The sequence below is a fragment of the Sebastes umbrosus genome, chromosome 16, assembly GCF_015220745.1.
Source record: "Sebastes umbrosus isolate fSebUmb1 chromosome 16, fSebUmb1.pri, whole genome shotgun sequence".
Classification (NCBI taxonomy): domain Eukaryota; kingdom Metazoa; phylum Chordata; class Actinopteri; order Perciformes; family Sebastidae; genus Sebastes; species Sebastes umbrosus.
The window spans coordinates 12,702,454-12,722,648 of NC_051284.1; the positions used below are offsets into that span (position 1 = coordinate 12,702,454).

Genomic DNA, 20,195 nt, shown 5'->3' on the forward strand with positions numbered 1-20,195 from the left:
TTTTGGTACTTGGAAGAATCCTGCCTCTGTGAAACATGTTGCTCTTTAATGCTGGCAAAGTGATTTCTCCCATCCTGTTTTATATTGGTGAATGTGGGGCTGTCACGGTGAAGGAATTTCCCCTGAGGTGATAATGATTGTCTCAACAGTGAGATATGTGGTATTATTGCAATTTTCTTTTTTGCAAATTAATTAATTTATCCTGATTTTAGTGTTATACAAATAGGCTTTCTTGTTAGGCTATTATTAGGTATATTGTTTCTTTTAAAGAGCATAGATACTGATTAATACTTGTTTATTGTTAAATGCAGAAGGGGAATGAGGCGCAGCGTTTTTTTCAGCTGAGACAGTGCTTCGTCCGAAATCACATATTATGCACTACATACTCAATACGTGTACTATCGCTCAACATACCTTTGTGTGAATAAACAGTGGTATGTATCTTTTCGGATGCACTTAGCAGTAATTAGTAGTACGTCATCACTTCCTCAGAGCCTCCTCGACCGTTGGAGACGTGTAACCATGGTAACCCATGCCAACCTCATGTGACCAAAACGACGGTCTGAATTAATTTAAAATATATATCAAGCCTAGCAAAGTGAAATCTTATACTTACAGTTAAATTAAAGCGTTATTGATGTGACAGAGCTGTCCGTCAATGTCTGTTATGAATGTTGTCATCACTACCGCATTGCATTGTGGGATATTTATGCCGCCGTAGTGTCCAGCGTTGCATACTGTCATATTTCACCAGAAATAGTATGCAATTTGCGTACTATTGGTTTCATACTAAGGATTCGGACATAATCAAATATCTCACATACCGTTTAAGCGTACTAAATAGCATGTTAGTATGAAAAGCGGACACAACCACTTTAGTTGTGTCTGGTTGCTATGACACGGAATATTCGCAGGTAAAAATGTCGGCACAAGGTAGAGTACTTGCTCTGGATGAAGGGAAGGCTGAAAGAAACATAGACATCCAACATACACATCCATTGTTGTTGTTGTTGTTCAGCCCTTGTACATGTAAGATGTGACGGTTGGTTGTGGTATTTGTCCTGCCCCTCCTCCATTGTGATTGGACGGCTGGGTGAAAAGTGACACTAATGAGCGCAGCGTTTAACCCAAAGTTGAACATTTTTCTCACGGCAACCAGACAAAAAACATCAAACGTGCAGCCAAGCGCAGAACGACTCGTCACGTTGCTGCCGTAGCACTCCCATTGCAAAGAATTCAAAAAAGAAAAAATGTGAACATAGCGGTTGTGGCGGTTGCTTGCCATCCCATCCGGTTGACTTGTCAATAGTGCAGCAATGCAATATTGCAGTTATTGCGATAGCCGGAATAGTATGTTAAAAGGTTAAATCCACCAACATGTAAACATCATTTTGTTTTAGCTTTTCAGAGTATTTATAGCAGCCTTCTGGTTGTCTGATCCAAGAGTACATTTTTTACACAAGCATTTCAGGAATCTAAAAAATCTAACAAAAGCCTCTTAATGTTTAACCATGCTCAGTAAATGTGTGAAAATTGTAACTACACAAAGCACAGTTAGTTTCACTTTTAAACACCAGAATTCCCGCTAAGCTTCCCAGCGTAACGATTTGACCTTGACTGTCTGTGAGGAATGCAGGTTTCAGTTTGCGTGTGTGTACTCAGCCTCTGTTGTCCACTGCAGTTTATTTACCAACCTTCACGCTAATTATTAACACGGCATTAAAAGCTCCTTGTGAGACCAAAGGCAGGTGTAAATCAAACCATCTTGTACATATAAAGGACTGTTTTAAAGCAGAAAACCCTTGAGGTGACCTAAATTCTTTCTTCCATTAAAGGATAAGAAATGAAGCCAGGCCGTCGGTCTCACTGTCTAATCACCCGTCTTCTGACTCATGCTGTTTGATAATGGTCTGTGAAGACTCGGGGGCCTAATCCTCCGAGACTCCCCGTGTGCTTGTGCCTCCTGCCCTCCTGAGGGGCAGCCATTCACCGTTGCCAGGTGGGGAGGAGTTTTTCCCAAGGAGATCAGTGTAAGACTACCTTCCTGTCTCCCAATGGCCACCGGGGGAGGAGTTGTGTTGAAGATGGAAGTTCAGAGAGGAACTTGAGGGGCGGAAGGGCTTTATTAAGATGTATTGCAAAACACGATTCAGGGGAAACAGGGTCACACACTGTGCATTTGGCTCTGAATGAGATGGCAGATTAGTAGTCGCCTCAAGAGCCGGTTTGAAGTTGATGTTTTTTCTTTCTTTGCTTGTGAGTGAACATACTAATCAGCCAATTAGGAACTAGGATTTTCCACCTTGTTACATGCTTTAATGTGGGAGGTGAAAGTTTTCTTTATGGTCAGTGGGAATCTCCATAAAATAGTTAACACTGTGCTAGCACAGTAAAGAAAAACAGCAGCTTTAAACAACGGGTGGGGGAAAAAAATGGATATGGCTTAGTATCACGATATTTTGCGTGGCAATATTGTATTGATACACGGGCGTCAAGTATCGAGCTTTTATTTTATAAACTATTAACCTCTTAACAATATGACGGCCTTCCGGTGGGCCCAGCAACTGTTCTGTCTTTCAGAGGCTGTAGCAGGCTCAGTCTTCAAGCTACAGTGAAGATACTGGTATCTAATGAAACTAAAAAAACAAAGGAATCAATTGGTACCAACTATGGTGTGTTAGCTTTCAGAAAGAACGATAAATAACGCTCCGATTTTACGCTAAATTTTGGCGAGGAAAAACTGGCATGGCCATTTTCAAAGGGGTCCTTTCACCTCTGACCTCAAGATATGTGAATGAAAACTCTGAGATGAACAGAGTGAAAACTGTATCTTATTAGATAAAACAGATGTTGACAAACTGCATAATTTGCAGTTGAAAAAGGTAATAAATTGCAATATATCTTATCGCAATACTCAATACTCAATACTTAAAATCGCAATAAGATCATATCGTGACTTAATTATTGTGATAATATTGTATCGAAGGGCCTCTGGTGATTCCCACTCCTACTTTAAACTATGTTTTTTTTTGTCAAGGAAGGTAACGGTATGGTGCAAGAAAAGTTGTAAACTAATTCATGAGACTTAAGTTGATGAGGATTACCAGCACTTATAAAAAACACACCTTTTATCCTAAGGGGACTGAAGTAATGTATGAAGCTGCCAAGACAGGAAACAAGGAATGCTCTACCCAGATGATTCAACATGAGGAAGCTGAGCACAGAAATTACCAATATTTCCCAGCTCTTTCGTCATTGATCATACAATTGCAGGTACGATCAAGCTAGTGTCTACTAGAGAAATATCCCAAGATGACTCAAGGTGTGATTCATTGTCCACTGGGTTCAAATTCATCACCTTTTGATACATGAGTCAGTGTGAATCAAACATGGGTGGCTGTGTGAAGCATTAGGAACAGAGCAGGCAGGGGCTTGTTTCTTTCAGTGGGATGTTTTGTCCACAGTGCTCTCACTCTCTGTCTTATTGTTTTCTATGCTCAGCTGACAAATGGCTTCTGTTATCTCCGAACAGTTTTCCAGTGGAGAGGGAAAGTCCTTCTCTGATACTAAAAGCTCCTGCAGCTTTATAGGATAAGCATTTGCATGCTGAACATAGATATAGTCGGTGTTGTTCCTGTTTCTTTGCCCTTGATTTGGTTAGAAAACAAAAGGCCTCAAACCAGACTGAATAGCACAGGAGGACCTTTTCTTTTTGGAGTCTCATAGGCAAATGTAGAATGAAGGTTGACTTGGGGTCCCGTCCCAGTAAGTTCATCTCAAAACAGTCATAAAGGTGTGTCTGTTCTGCTCCTCTTTTACTGTGCAGTGCACACTCATCGTTCATCATATTAAAAGTGTGGTCACAGGAGTTGGAGGGATTGGAGATTTAGAAATCACCCAGGACTTTGACACCGTGGTCTCTCCAGGTTTCTCGCTTCGGTGGGCGATTCTCATCACTCACTTTAAGGTATGCGAGGATTGACACATTAGAACATGTAGAAATTACGATAATCAGTGCATTTATATATTGTTTTGCTCTGTAGAAATTGGATTCATCTTGACAGGGATTATACTGTTGTTGATGCTTGTAACATTTTCCATAGTACACCATAATTTTTCAACTTGTTATTAACCTTGTTTGTGTCTAGTTTGTTTCCTAATACCGCGAGTCAAGTACACGTTGTGTTATGCAATGTACTGTACACAAAGATCTTTTTACTGTCATCCTGTTGTGAGTGCAAAACAGAAGTTGAATAAGCGAGGTACGTGGACGGGGCTGTTTTAGACTTCGGAGGAAAGAAAACTATAGCTTGTTGTCCGGCGTAGAATTTGCATGGAGGCTGTTTTGCATGAACTCATGAAATGCGAGTCACATCATCATCACAGGGTTTTGCAACAAACCACTAACGTCATAGCTTCATGCTCTCATGTTCTCAGAAAAATGGTTGTAGTCAGCTGGAAAATGTGTTGCTCGGATATGATCGCTTGGGTGGAGGTTATGTAAGGAACATTATTGACAGCTTCTTAGATATGTCTGCCATTAACCAGGCAAGAATGTTTTTACGCATGCCAGAGAATATCTTTATAAAGGAATGCTTTGTGCCAGATCATCTCTGTCGTACATAGCCTTTCAGAAAAGTTAATAACCAGGTGCTGGGGTATTCATTTCAGTGTTTTTTACTCACCTTCTACACCACCGTATTAGGTGCTGCATGTCATTCATATAACCATGATGTCAGAGGCGGACAAGTCTGCTTTGTTAGCTGCATGATAAGCTCAGACTGAAACGGAAACAAGTGTAGACTTTACGTTATTAGTTCTAGACTGATTAGTCATCGAGCCCCTCGGTGATTGAATGTCCTGTCTGCTTTCAGCAATAAAGCAGAAGCATTTACACTAAATCACCTGTAAGATCCCCGACTCCCATTTCTTTATCATTCATACCCCTCACACTCACTGGTTTTAACATCAAGTAAAGGGTCCGGGACTCTGGTAAGGTATTGACTTTTTCTTAACATCTAGAATCACTTTGCGACTACATTAACGTTACATAGTTATTTGGTTGCATTAGCGTACAGCAGCACTGCATTAAAACGACTCATTGTCCAGGGGATTTGGATTCAGGGAAGCAACAAAAGAGAAAGGGAAGGTCATGCTTGTAGCATCAACACACCTTTGTCTGTAAATGTTAACCTCGGCTTAACAGACAGGAAATAGGAATTCAGAGAATTACAATGAAGGGTTGGGAGTTTTTTTTATCAGGGAATTCCAACCATTTTTCCTTTAGCCACAACATTAGTAATCCGTTCACACGCATGCAGATGATATAATGTAATCCATTAATGATCACACGGTCTCTACACACTTAGTTAGCGGTCTTGCTGGTGACTTTGTTGAGACTACATGAACTTTGAAAAACTGCTGTGAGTTATTGAGGCTGCCTGAAATGTAGTCCAAATACTATACTATCTCTGTAGCCTTGACTTGGTTAATGGTTTTGTCTGTGAGTTAACAGCTGTATTGATGCAGTCTTAAAACAAAGTAGAGCGTTGTGTTTTGTTGAGGTGGTGTACTTTGTGAAATTGTGGTGTGTGAATGTGAAAATCTATGGCTTGGCTGAATGGAAATGTTCTTGACTATACTTAACGATGCCACCATTATGTGTAAGTTATGATTTAACAGGTCTGTCCACTGAGCTGTTGAGAAAGAAGTCGTTTGGATTTTTTCTTTTTAAAACGGATACATTTATGGTGCTCACAAATTACACTTCACAATATTGTTAAACTATGTACATATGGAGCAATCATTCCCTCGCATGTGCCCTGTGTGAACAAGTTGAAGTCTTCCTCATTAAATTAATTAAAAACCTGGAGCACTGACAGGTTTACAGCTGAATCTGACTTTTACTTGCACGTGTTTTAGCTGCTGTTGTTGCTGTGATCAGTGTGCTATATTGTGCATTTTCCAAATTCCTCCTCCTCCAAGTGTTAAGAGAACGGTTGTCACTTACAAGGACAGTTAACACTAATTTAACTGACAGGTGAATTGTAAAAACGTGTTCAAAAAGTGTAGGTTTGTCTGCAGTTGTATTTGACTGCCTTTGCCAATTGGTAGTTTTGTAGAAAACAGATGGTTTAAACTCACTGCCCCCGCTACAGTGGTTTCTTTTTATAGACATTTCCCTGCAGTTATTGCCATAACATCATTGGCATTTGGGCTTTAAAGGATAAATGCCGAGAACTATTTTTTCCTACCAATAAAGTTAATGGTAACAAATGTGCTCTTAAAGCAGTCAGAAAGCTGTGCTTATCTTAGATCAGTCTCAGTTGCTGAAGGGAAATTAGCTTGAATGTGACAAGGCATTTAGTGTATGTACTGTACATTCATTTTCCCCTTTGTTAACCATCAGGGCACTGACTTTAACTCTGCAAAGGCATCCACATGTATACAGTCAACAAATGCAAACAAACCTTGACACAGCTGACACACAGACCTGGCATTAACATGCATCCTGGGTGATCCGATCACAAGTAGACAGCTCTAAGCACAGGTGTGAACGCACTCAAGACGCATTGTGATCCGATCGCTCAGACCACATTCAGGGGTGGTCTGGGCCACATATGCCCACATTCTTTTAGTAGTGTGTACGCAAATGTGTCCTGGGCCACACTTAAGGACCGCCTACTCAACTGACATCCCGCTGAGATCTGCGTGGTGTCTGCGCTCCTGAAAAGATAGGCTTCTGTGCTCTACTGTATCCTGTCGGTACAACTATATTTTATTAAAACATCTCATCTATAGGCTACATATCTTCAGACTATCAGACTAGGCAGGGGAAGTGCGTTATTATCATACTGTCGGTGATGTGTCGGTGTTTTTGTTCCGGTGTTCTGCACAGATCTGTCACCCGCCTGCCTGGTCGCTCGCTCTCATCCCCGGCTCTCTGAAGCTCTCTACCTCGCTGTTGTCCGGCAAAGGCGACGGTGTTGGCGAGACAATGGTCCCTGGGGATCGCCGATACGATAACCTTATATTTTGATGTTAATAAAATGTACCCAAATTCACGAATATGTAGGATATTACTACTGACATTCCTGTAATATTACGTTGCAACGTCTGCTGTATTAGTCATGTGTTTACTACGTGTTTATTTGCATATAGAGCGGGTAATTGAGATCACAAGTGGTCACTCAAGACGCATTTGGAGACACATTCTAATGCCAGGTGTGAGACGTATTTAAAGCTGTCAACTTGTGATCCGATCACTCAGGACGCGTGTTAATGCCAGATCTGAACAGGGCCTATGATGACAGTAACAAATAACATGTAAAAAAACAGCCTAATCATGCTTTCTTTACGGTGAAAACTTGTATACATCTTTTTAAAAGGTTAAATTTGATACCAGGCGCTTAACAGTCCTCCACATCTGACAACAGAATGGCACACTGTGGCTACAGACCCTCCAGAGATCAGTGATAAATGTTTGCAGATGCTGAAGAGACTCTGTGGCACCGAGCAAGACCAGACACTCTGCTTTTATACTGTCTGTACGATAATGGTTGCTTATTATTTAGTATATTGAGAAGACCTGCATCATAATTGGTAAAAAAACAGCGACATAAATGCGCAGTCTCCTCTGTCTGTACATGCTTGATGTAGTGGAGGGGTGAAAGAGGATGCAATCTACTCTACAGATCACGAGTCGTCTTTGTCCACAGCGACAGGCAGAATGGAAACACTTTGCGCTACATGGCACAGGAACAGGCCCTCGGCTTATCTCAGACCTGTATGTCGAACAGATCATTTGCATTCCTCTGCATAGCCTGTTTCAACAAAATCAGCGAGTGGTCCACCACTGCCGTTTTCCCTTGAAACCTGTGGTGTGTGGTATCAGCCACAGATAATGCCCCGGCTGTAGAGTCAGTATCTGAAGCTGAGCTGGTGCTGGAGTCAAGTGTGCGCTCGGGTCTTAAGATAAGTCAGATAGTTTACACAACCACTATCTACTTTTTAGTACAGTTCAGCCAGACATGTCTTGTTTTGGCTGGTGCTTAAGGAGATATTGGATGTGATTCAGAGCAATTATATAATAACTAGAAGACTGTGGAAACTGCAAAAACATGGTGTTGATTTGTGCTGTTCCTCCCCCTCCCTTTAACTTGGCATAGACTGCAGTCTGCAGCACAGCAGCTTTATTATAGTGGATATTTGGTGTGAGGAAGAGAAGGAAGGAGGGAGGGACTTTCACATGTCAGTTGCAGCAAAGCTCAAATGTAAAGAGAGAAGAAGCAAAGGAAGCAGAGGACTTGTTGTAATTCGTAGTGGCGTAGTAGAGTGTAATGGCTCACCACTTCACTCCCTTTACACCATCAACCCTGTGATTTGTCACGGAGCGTAAACGGAGTTTTCTCTAGTGGTCAGCTCCTGCTTGCCAGCTCATCCTTCTTCTCCCAGTGAGGTTTTGCATGGGAACTGTGTTGTTGGGACGGCTCGGTGTGGATTGTGGAGCAAGTTGTGCAGCGTGAACGAGACTCTCATGAGCTCAGTACTGACTCATGGAAACTTTGAGGATGCCAGAAGGTGTGTGTGTGTGTGTGTGTGTGTGTGTGTGAATGAACGGAAAGACTGTTTGATTCCTCGTGTAAAGCCCATCATCCAGCTGCATATCGCACTTTTTTTTTTAAAGACTTCATAAATCACTGCTCTTCCCATGCTCTCATGTGTAATATTTCTCTTGCTTAATATACTTTATTCCAGTGAGAGCTGTAAAAGGTTGTATGTTCTCTATAAAACTGCACAGTATGTGGAAGATAAGTCAATTGAGTACGCTTGTAATCGTGAATCATTTTGGTTGCAGCCCCTTACAGATTGACGAAATACCTTTTCCCTACAACATCAGGTTTGTGTTATCAGCTGTGGGCTGCTGACCAATGATGCACATGTAAGAATGAGCATATTTATGTTACGAGCTTGTCAACACTGGGGAAAGAGAGAGTATTTCAAGCTCATTACATAAACTACATCTGTCGGCTATCAACATCAAATTATACTCTCCGTCCCCACTTGGCAATATCACTTAATGTTTTTCTTAATGATGGTTTGTGCCTCATAGATTTTGATTTATTAGCCCGAAGTCAAATTACGCGACAAAGCTTCATTTCTTCAGCTCGGCTAAACGGTTTTGACCCCTTTGCCCTGCAAATATTTAAGGAAACTGAGCTCTCTGCACAGTGGCCACTCAGTGGCCCACCCTCACTCCACCATGACTTCATATATTTAGGAAACATTTGTGAGGAAAATTCCCCGTTTGGCCAGGAAGGATGTGAAACTGAATATGGATGCCATTTCTCTTAAACTCAAACGTAGCTCCATAAAGACGTATACACACAAAGCCGCTGGTCCCCTTCCTCGTTTTATTTTTCTTCTCATCAGTTTTCCCTTCTCTCTGTTTTTCCAAGGTTTAGCCTTCAGCAGTCAGGAGAACAAGAGGAAATAGCTGGGTTTTCCATAGAATATGCAGTGTTTAAATTAGGCCATGTCAGTAATGATTTGAGCAAGGCCTTTTACTGTAAACCACTCCTCTGTGTCTCAGTCTGGGAGTAGAAACACAGAGCTCTGAGCTGTCTTTTATTGATTTGTGGATAGTCGTCTGTTCAATGTAGCTAGAACTCTTTGTATCTGAAGTTGTCCCCGGGCAGTGTTTTAACGGCGTCGTAGCCTCGCTGTTATTTATGCACATGGTGAGAACAGTCATAACTAAAGACAATGTGAGAGTGCATCTGGTTTATAATTGCGTTACATTACTTAATGCTGACAACAGAAAATTCCCTAGCACACTGTGCTAAGATGGAATACGAAAAATAAACCCTGATAGCATTTCTGAACTCATTGAGTTTTTTTTATTGAATAATAATTGATCAATGTGAACGAGTAGTTGCGCTGTTAACTATTGACATTGTCATCTCAGCTACTCAACTAAACTTAAACCATAGTGTAGCTTTTTAAAAGCCACTAGTAAAAGTTACAGGGCGGCTGCCAGGTATGCAAGTGTGGAAATATAATTAATTGCATTGCTGCAAAAGAGCAGGCCTAGTGAGTTTCCTACAATAAAGTATACAACTGAAATCAAACTCATAAAATGGCAGGTGTTTTAAAGTGATACTCAAACCTAAATGTGTTTTTTGAAATATGAAACACTCAACCTTTTAAGGCTTGAAAGATGGCCTTAATATGTTTTGTAGTTTGGAGAGTCTCTTCAAGTGAGATGGATATCCAAGTGTGCTGACCATACTGCCTTTAAATACACAGTTTGAGGGTGCTTTCACACACAACCTTTTTGGTTTGGTTAAAACAAGTTCAGGTCCGCTTGCCCGGTTAGAACAGTTTGTTTGGGCTGGTGTGAAAGCTGTCATTTTAACCCTGGTGCGGACCTAATAACCGAACGACCGCTTGAAAAGGTGGTCTCGGTTCGCTACCAAGCGGACTCTGGTGCGGTTCGTTTGTGGTGTGAAAGCAAACAAACCAACCACAGGGATTTTATGATTGCAGATATGTGATTTTAGCATGATTTCAAAAGCCAAACTACTAATAAATCCATCTGCTGATCGTGAAATCTGTTCAGGTAGCAATCTTATTATGCGTTCGCACCAGTGTTCTTGGAGCGTCAAAGTGCTGCATCAACTTCTGTCACCCACCAGAATTTAATTTTCCCACATGGGTCCTGATGGTGCAGAATGACAATCGCCCAAAATGTCCAAACAACCTGTCAGTCTGTATAACTTTATGTTTATGTTCATTTGCAAAAAGTCAGTGTAAACAGGAACCGGAGCAGAACTTAAATGCAACAATGTATGATTTTTTCCCCTTGGTCCGGACCAAATGAACTACCGGTGTTAAAGCATCCTTAAGGTCTATTTTTCAAATCCTGACACCTACCTTCTGTCTGTGTTTCTCTTACCTGTCCCAGAATCTCCTCAGTTGTCCTCGCCCCTCTCCACCAGTGAACATGACCAGGCAAACGTTGACGTGGGCCCAGACTGTTACAGCCGGTTATGCGTGGAGCCGCTGGACGGAGAGGGTGAACGTCCAGTGAGCCTGGTGTCCACCCTGTCCTCTGGTTCATCCCGTGATAGTCACAGCCTTTTTGGGAGCACCGCAGCCCTTCCTTCCTACACAACCCCACCCGCACAGAGCGAGGAGGACATAGACTTGGAGCTGAGCCCGGCAGAAAGCACCGGGGACCGGGCAGGTGACCGGAGTCCCACCCTCACATGCTCCAGGGGCCGCTGGCAGGAACGGCTGGTGCCCAGGGTGATCAGCCACCAGTGGAACAACAACGCCACCTCCAACAGGAAGGCAAGTGGTGAAATACCTCACATCACCACCTCGCCCGTCATCACGCGTGCCATGGCGCCCAACCCAAAGCTGACCTATGTGGACCGTGTTGTCATGGAGATCATTGAGACAGAGCGCATGTACGTCAAGGACCTGCGCAGCATCGTGGAGGTGAGTGGGTGTCGGTATGCTGACTGTACTAAAACTGAATTTTCCGTCACAGTTGGTGTTTTTTTGTTTTTTCTTACTTTCAGCCAAGTATTCACTGAGAGCCAACCATTTCATATTATAGAAAGTAAATCAGTATTCAGTGTATTTAAAGCATATGTTTGACTTGGATAAATGTGCAGCTATGACTTCATGTCTGCTGCACTCATTGGAGGTGATTTACTGAATTTGGCCAGCCAGGAGGGGAATTGGACTCAACGGCTGTAGAGAACAAATAATGTCTACTGTGTTCCAACTTCAGCAGCTGTCTGTGGCCACAAATGAATAAAACATCCAGCGGATTTTTCTTTTCCTTTCACCAGGATTCATTCTGATTTTCCTGCTTTCCAAACAAATCGGTCAGTTGACAAAAATGCATGCCTGACATCTGGCAATTGTGTGCTTTGTTTATAGATTTTGTAGTTCGTAGAGATGAAGGCTGTGGAGCAGTTTATGATCTGGTCATGGTGTTGTATATAAACCATTCTGTATATTTACAGTGCAGTGAAAGTTTACAGCCTGTAGCCTGGGATTATAATGGACTCTGCTCATATTTGGAGTTCAAACACAGTCAGAACTGGGACACAGTGTAGCTCTTTCATGACAGAAATCATGAGCTTTGTGATCTTAGCCAAAGATAGCAGAAACCTCATCTCAGAGATGTGAAGCATGAAAAATGGGCCAGGGATGATTTTACCGCTTAGCAGACCACTTACATCTTATCACGTCCTCTACCTTTTTGTAGTCTGGAAACAACTTCCAGACCAAGAGACCTCTCTGGCCCTCAATCTTTCTCTGGGTCTTGCATAGAGCGCTCTGCTGTCAAACAATCCCCACAGCCCTCCATACGGTAATGTCTTTACCACATGAGGCATTTCTGAGACTGACTGGCAGTAAACCAGCTAGCACCTCTCCTCACCTTGGCTCAGACTGTGCTGGCGTCTGGTAGTTGCTGCGGGAGGGATTGCTGCCCTCGCCCCGGCTTGAGTAACGACTTGCTCCTGAGAAACACTTCCAGGACTTCTAACTATTTCACTTGACAGGAGCAGCGGCCCATCAAGCAGCGGCCCATCAAGCAGCATGCTCTAGCCCCGGGCGGCCACACAGGCCCTGCAGCGAGCTCCAGCATAACCGGAGCTCTCAGGCTCTCCCAGCCAACACAAACACCTCCATCGTTGCGCCAACTGGAGGAATAACACAGATGAAAGGAGAGCAGTTGGTTTTCCTATAGGCTGCAGTGTGGGAACACAGTCTAGTACAGATGTATCTTCTATCCTTTTATGATTACAGTATGGCTGCCATCAAATTGATCCCATGCAGTTCATTTTGATTTCACACCAGCCCCTCGAATCTGACAGAAACGTGTGAAACTCTTCCTTCGTTTCTTGGGCATTGTTTCTTCAGCAAACTAATTCAAAGCTTGATATTGACACTGAACTCTCGAGCAGCTGTTGTCCGCTGTGCCTTTAGATCAACCTCAGATCTCACTCTACTGTCTATCCATAAAATAAAGTTTTGAGAACAGCTGTTTGACTCAGCTGTTCTCACGATGTCTAAATACATCCCCCAACAGCCAGCTTGAACACACCCAGAATCATCACACTCAACATTGTTGAAACAAGAATGTGGTTAGTGCTGACGGGATTCAGAAAGACAACAAGTGACTCAGGATTATTCTTCACTTTAATAAGGTTTTTTGATTTGTTCAATAACATACAAGGACAAAAACAGCCCTTCTTATTCCATACTAAAGCACAGCTGGTAGCACTGTAATCTAGGAGACTCCATACATAGCCCTGAATCTCTCACGCTATGCTAAAGGTCACGTGGTTATGGTATTAACACTGGGGGGCGAGTATTCTATAGGAGACTGTGAGACGCCCAGCTGACTGCAACTCAGCATTGCTCTCACTGCACTGGAATTCTCCATCCATGACCGGCCGGTTCATTCAGTAGTGCGATGTGATGACTCTACTCCTAATCTGGGCTGCGACTGTGAGTGTGTCAGTGTGTGTGTGTGTGTGTGTATTTGCACCACATCGTCTGGGAGGCTGGGTGTGTGTACAAGCTGTTTGCTGGTCTGCTCTTTATATAGTCGCTGCGTGTGTGCGCGTTTGTCTCTCGTCAACTTACTCCTCCACTTGTTTGGAGTTGTTTGTATGCCACATGAGTGTGTAATTGACCAAGAGGGATGGTAATCATCCAGATGTTGGCATATTTGGCATACTTTGTTTCTGGGGTGCAGGGGGAGTCAGATCCGGGGAGGGAAGCAGGTTGTGCAGATGTTTATGGTCTGGGTACCACTGAACCTCTTCCAGACAGTCACGCTGACTTTTGGTCACTGGAACAAATCCTTAAAAGGATCCTTTTAAAGATCACATCAGTTGGATGTGAATTACTGCAATGATCCTGCTTTTTTAAAAACCGGAAAGCTTTGAAATCATGATGCGACACTTCTCCATATATGCACATTAGATGACGTGTCATACACTGTAGCCCCACAACTGTAGCAATCACTTGGTCAAAGCAAATGAAAACATCACAGAGGATATAACAGGAACACAAGGAGAAAATGTTTTTTCTACATACATGCTCCCTCTACTGGTAAGAATTTGGAAATGCCTGTATGACACTTGACTTGATTTGAGGTTTAACTCAGTCAATACTTTATGTCATTTGTAAAGAGATATGCCCTCTCAGTGTATGTGCCCTCTCAAAAGTAGTGCTCTGATGTTGGATGTTGGATGATAAATGCAAATGCAGATCCCAGTGTTCTGATGCTTAAAAAAGTAAACTTTTCTTAACCAGATTTTATGCATATGGTTGTGTTCTTTATACTATGACAGTTATCCTAAATTTTGATTTTAAAAAATCCCAGTACATCGCAATATATTGAATCGTAACCCCTGTGTCATGATACGTATCATATCCAGATTCTTGCCAATACACAGCCCTACTTGATATGTCATCAAATACTGACTTTTTTTTATATATAACTCCATCTTTAATGTATAACTCTCTCTCTCTCTCTCATCTCTACTGTTTTTCCAGGACTACTTGGCTCACATTATCGATATGAGTAACCTTCCCATACGGCCAGAGCAAGTGTGTGGCCTGTTTGGAAACATAGAGGACATCTATGAGTTCAACAGGTAAGTCACAAACCAAATCTATAATCCCTGTTTTTCTTTATGATGAAGTATATCTTACTAAAAAAATGGCCAAAACAGTCAAAAGCACAGGATCATCTTTGAAAAGACACTATATATTTGCATTCATGGCAGCCTGACAAAGCACAAAAGACTGAAAATTACCGCATTTGTATCCACTTCCTTTAATTGATGATGTTTGTTTTCATATACTGTCATATGTATGTAATATTATATTCTTTTGTAAGATAATGGAAGAATGAGGAATGTTAAGAATGCATAACTATTTTATTTCAATTGCTGCTGATATTTCTTTCACTGACCCAAAACGGACGCAGTGAGAAACAAAGGAGCGACACACTGACTCTACACCAAACCTACTTTTTGCAAATATATCAGAGAGCCAGGGAAATGGTGGTGCTGCTAGCCTCACATTTATGTCAGCAAGTACTCATTGCTGACCACACTGCCTGCCAAAACACACATTAACATTCCTCTCTCCTCTCACAGCGAGGAGCCTCCCCGGTAATGCCAAGGCTATCGTACAGTCCGTATCGTTCGTATCGTTTCTAAATGAAATCCTAACCAGCTGTACAAGATGGATTGTGACAGATCCAAACGTTCCATGTGTTTACTGAGAGATTAGGCTTTTTAGCCAGGTCACGTTGCACTTTGGAGGCGTTGTTTTCTTTAAGTTAGCAATGCTATAATACCGTCTTTTATCACAGCATTGTTTAGGTGGGGAAATTCTTGTGTCAGCCTGTGAACAGTTGCCACATGTTTACTTAATAACGCAACAGAGTTGTACCAATTTGCAGGAGGTTGCTCAGCAGGAAACCAGTTTTTGTTGTAATAGAGATTTTTTTCTACAGTGTCTCTTTGGGGAAATTGAATTGATCCAGCGATCACACAACGACAAACTATTTACTATACACTGTACAGTACAGTATGAATAGTAGATGTCTTGATAACAGTTATTTTCTTTGTTGTAATTCAAATTCCTTGCTTGCTTTGTAATCTCGGAGTGTCATTAACTCACATTTGACATGAACATTAACTGATTAATTGATAAACTGCCTTTTTTTTTTTTTATTCCTTTTGTAATACTTAACCCTCTTCCAAACTTAAATATTGACAGAGTAATCATGCGGTATGAACAAGTATTGACGTTGTGTCCGAAACAAATCTCTCAACACCAAGATTTCCTCCTTGTACCATGAACATGTTGACACATTTGCTTGTTGTCGGTTTCGGTAAAGCAACGTCGTCTTTGATCTGAGTTGAGGAATGCTGTGTGATGAATTATTTCACAAGTTATGTTAACTGAGCAACTCATGCAGAGTACTTGTGATGATTGGTGATTTTTGTGCAGTTGTATTTTTCCACAGTGACCCTCCCTCCCTTCATGTATCCTCCTTCAGTCATGCACATTTTATTGAGGTGATGTCACACCGTGTAAAGCATTAAAATACCGTACAACTCTCAGCTTTTGTTTCCCCAAGCTCTGAATAAAGCTTGTTTTTGATGGGACTGTGGGCATGGAGAATTCCAAGTTAAATGTATTTTCTTTCACGCTCCGTCTGATCATGCAACGAGGTTCATGTTTAACTGTGTATGCCGCCATCTAGTGGAGATTTTTCATAACTAAGGTCAAATCTCACAGAATTACTTTGTGGTTTCTTCTGTTTTTCTATTCCTTCCTAGACAAAAAAATGTGTTAAAAAATCCATTAACACTCAACCTTTCCTCTCTGTTGTGTTCTACATTTCAGTGAACTGCTGCAGTCCTTAGACATGTGTGAGAACGACCCTGTGGCCATCGCTCGATGCTTCGTAGATAAGGTGAGAGGAACCGTCTTGCTCATGCTGATAGTGACAATGATATCAGTCCCTGATAGAAATGAACACTACTGATGTCTTTATCTGACTTGTGTTTCCTCAGAGTGAATACTTTGAAATATACACTCAGTATTGCACCAACTATCCCAAGTAAGTAGCTAAAAAAAAAATGCTTTTAATTAGACTTTTGCTGTCGTATTCAAATCTCACATTATTAATATAATTCTCTGCCTTCCTCCAGCTCAGTGGCAGCACTGACCGACTGCATGAGCAGTAAAACGTTGGCCAAGTTCTTCAGGGATCGGCAGGCTGCTCTGAAGCGCTCCCTCCCTTTGGGCTCCTACCTGCTGAAGCCGGTCCAGAGGATCCTGAAGTATCACCTGCTGCTTCAGGTACGCAATGTCCTCAGTGGTCATTTTGTTTCAGCACAACCTTTTCTTCAAAACGCAGCATGCAGGCTTTTGTAGATTTATGGTTCTGTTATCTATCAGCTATTAGCGAGTAGTTTCAACCGTGTGTAATTTTGTAACTGTTTATTACGCAGCTCGCTGCCCGTGGCTGGTGAACAGTTCAACCAAAGAGTGATTTTCTCTTTTCTGGTTCTTTGATTTGATAAATTATCAATAGCCCGGAGCATTATTTTAGCTTTTACAAAGTTAACCCCTTAAAACCCAACTGCTGACTACAATTGGGCACAATTGAGCATTATTTTAGCTTTTACAAAGTTAACCCCTTAAAACCCAACTGCTGACTACAATTGGGCTCATTTCCAGTCATACCCAATTTATGCATTTCCAAGACTGTTAAGGGACCCCAGCATGCAGAAATATTCAAATACTCCTTTTTTAGAATAGGCCAAAATAACACATATATACTGCATTCAAAAAACTGCATAGGATTAGCATAAAGTGGGCATGTGTGTGAAGGAGAGACCCATAGTGGGTAACCATAGAACCCATTTTCATTCAGATATCTTGAGGTTAGAGGTTAAGGGAACCCTTTGAAAATGGCCATGCCAGTTTTTCCTCACCAAAATTTTGCCTAAATTTGGAGCGTTATTTAGCCACTCTCCCGACAAGCTAACATGACATGGTTGGTACCAATGGATGCCTTAGGTTTTTTAGTTTCATATGATACCAGTACCTTCACTAACTCTAAAACCGAGCCTGCTACAATCTTCAAAAGACAGTAAAATCAGTTGGGATCGCCAGTGATTCCGCGGGCCTTTTTAATTTAAAAATTATTACATTAACATCTGGAGGGCCAAATCGAACCTGATGGCGGGCCAACTTTGGCCCACAGGCCCCATTTTGGGCAGCTTTGGCATAGAGGCTAAAAGCTAGTAAGGATTTTATAAGGTAAAAGCAACAACGACAGTAAAATCTCAAAATGATTGATTGGGACACACATCTTTCTTTGTTTGGTGAAGGATTTGACTAGTTCCCTGCTGGGGTGATATTGTCAGATATTGTAACCGTCCCTGATTTCTTTTTAAAGGAAATTGCGAAGCACTTTGACTCAGACGAGGAGGGCTATGAGGTCGTTCAGGAGGCCATAGATACCATGACCGGAGTGGCCTGGTACATCAACGATATGAAGAGGAAACACGAACACGCTGTCAGAGTGCAGGTCAGATGGAATTACCATGCATGCCAATATTCTCTTGAAAAGGTGGATTTATGTCAGTGCCATGCAGTGCTTACAGACAGTACAAAATGTACTCCTTCACGGTTCATTTGCAAGATCAGCAGCTCTGTTCCAACCTGTCTGTCTTCAGAGATTTTCTCATGTACCTCTGTTGTCCAGTGCTACTGTAACCCTTTCCTCTCTTCTGAGGTCTGGAGGGCCCAAATTCATTTCTTTCATTGATTTATTCCACATATTTTCTTCCATCTCTTACATAAAGATGTATTTTAAAGCTCCAGGTATTTCTAAGCAGATATAGTCCAAAGCAAATCCATGAATCTTCACAATGTGGTATTGACTTATCATATGCCTTTTCTCAAGTCTAGTTGAGTGTTAAAGTAATGGCTACAGCTTTTGAATGATTTCCTTGAGTGTCCGGTTCACCTTCCTGGTTTTCTTTGCACAAGTGTTTTTATGAGGATTAGAAATGAAAGCAGAAACATGGCTGGCATTTATTTTCTTTCATGCTGAAGGAACATGGCTGACGGTGCCTGTGTGGGGGGTTTGTGCTTTTATGTGCATCTGCAGGAGATCCAGTCTCTTCTCATCAACTGGAAGGGTCCTGACCTGACCACCTATGGAGAGCTTGTGCTGGAGGGCACCTTTCATGTCCTGCGGGCGAAGAACACCCGCACACTCTTCCTCTTCGAAAGGATGCTCCTCATTACCAAGAAAAGAGGGGAACACTATGTCTACAAAACCCACATCTCAGTATGGTTTTTGACATTTTTTTCATTGATTCGTGATTTAATAGGTTTTAAAAAACAGATTTTCTCTTAAATTAAAGAAGATTTACAAAGCAAATTGTAACCAACTCAGTTCGGTTAAGCCTCATCTACATCATTACATTCGTTGTGGTTGCAGTGCTCCACCCTAATGCTACTTGACAGTGCCAAGGATCCCCTGCTCTTCAGTGTCATCCATTTCAAGCATCCCAAGCAACCCCATACAGTGCAGGTAAATGTGAACACCAGCAACTGTCAACATTTTTCCTTCTACAGCACAATTACAGAACACATAATATTGCATCAGTTGTGCAGCAAGATCACAAAACACCTGCTGTGGATAATTGAATTTTCTAATAATCATTTCTGTGTTTTTTCTCAAACACTTAAGAGCCGGTGGTTTGCACTGTAGTATGTCTCTGTTCCGTATGCATGCGTGTATCCGGTTTATCTTTATTAACATCAGTGACTCTTTTCTAAATGACAAGTGCTTGTTGTTCCAGGCCAAGTCCGTAGAAGAGAAGCGTATCTGGGCCCATCACATTAAGAGGCTCATTCTTGAGAACCACAACACCATCGTCCCACAGAAGGTAAAAACAACACCGTCCCTCATACAGGAGTTTTATTCTCCTCAGCTGCTGAAGAATTTCCCTGTATTTTAAACACAATGTATTTTTCTTTAAAGGCAAAAGAAGCCATCCTGGACAATTCTAACTGTAAGTGTTACAAAAAGGGTAAATGTTGCTATGCCAATTTAACTGTTTCCATGTGCAACGAAAGATGCTGCTCACAAAAGAGGAAGGTGGTTAATTTTCAGTAGAAAAAATGTGGTATGCTGCTGAATTCACCAGGAAGGCGTATCTCATAACCGGTCTATCTATGTAGAGAAAATTGTTTTTGTAATTGCGGCTCTCAGTGTGATGACGTTCTCCCTCTGCTGCTCCTCAGATCCAGGGAAGTACCACTTTAGTCCCGAGAGGCTGACGAAAGCAGAGTACTGCCAAGCTGACGACTTCCATCTTGGAAGGCGAAATGAGAGAAGGAGATCAGGTTAAAAAAAACAAAAAACTACTCCATCCATCTATTTGTGACTTTTTGTTATGTATTAATATATATAATATTAATAGAATAGTATTGCTGATGAATAATTGTCACTTACACTATTATTTTTGTTAAATTTTCTGTCTTTTTAGAGCCTGCAAAACAAATCAGAAGGAGCACAAAAGGTTGGTACATTGTAGGTTTTTTGTTTATAT

At 41.7% G+C, this 20,195-nt stretch overlaps 1 protein-coding gene across 3 annotated transcripts in view; it reads left to right on the plus strand.

Moving 5' to 3' along the window:
• LOC119474531 (pleckstrin homology domain-containing family G member 3) overlaps nt 1-20,195 on the plus strand; it is a 39,253-nt gene that overhangs the window by 11,868 nt on the left and 7,190 nt on the right. For all 3 annotated transcript variants that reach the window (XM_037746584.1, XM_037746582.1, XM_037746585.1), the window contains exons 3-14: nt 10,967-11,505; nt 14,593-14,693; nt 16,462-16,531; nt 16,632-16,678; nt 16,770-16,920; nt 18,026-18,157; nt 18,743-18,925; nt 19,079-19,171; nt 19,443-19,529; nt 19,625-19,655; nt 19,888-19,989; nt 20,133-20,165. In XM_037746584.1, coding sequence (XP_037602512.1) covers nt 10,967-11,505; nt 14,593-14,693; nt 16,462-16,531; nt 16,632-16,678; nt 16,770-16,920; nt 18,026-18,157; nt 18,743-18,925; nt 19,079-19,171; nt 19,443-19,529; nt 19,625-19,655; nt 19,888-19,989; nt 20,133-20,165 — 1,569 coding nt within the window. The remainder of the gene's footprint in view (nt 1-10,966; nt 11,506-14,592; nt 14,694-16,461; nt 16,532-16,631; nt 16,679-16,769; nt 16,921-18,025; nt 18,158-18,742; nt 18,926-19,078; nt 19,172-19,442; nt 19,530-19,624; nt 19,656-19,887; nt 19,990-20,132; nt 20,166-20,195) is intronic.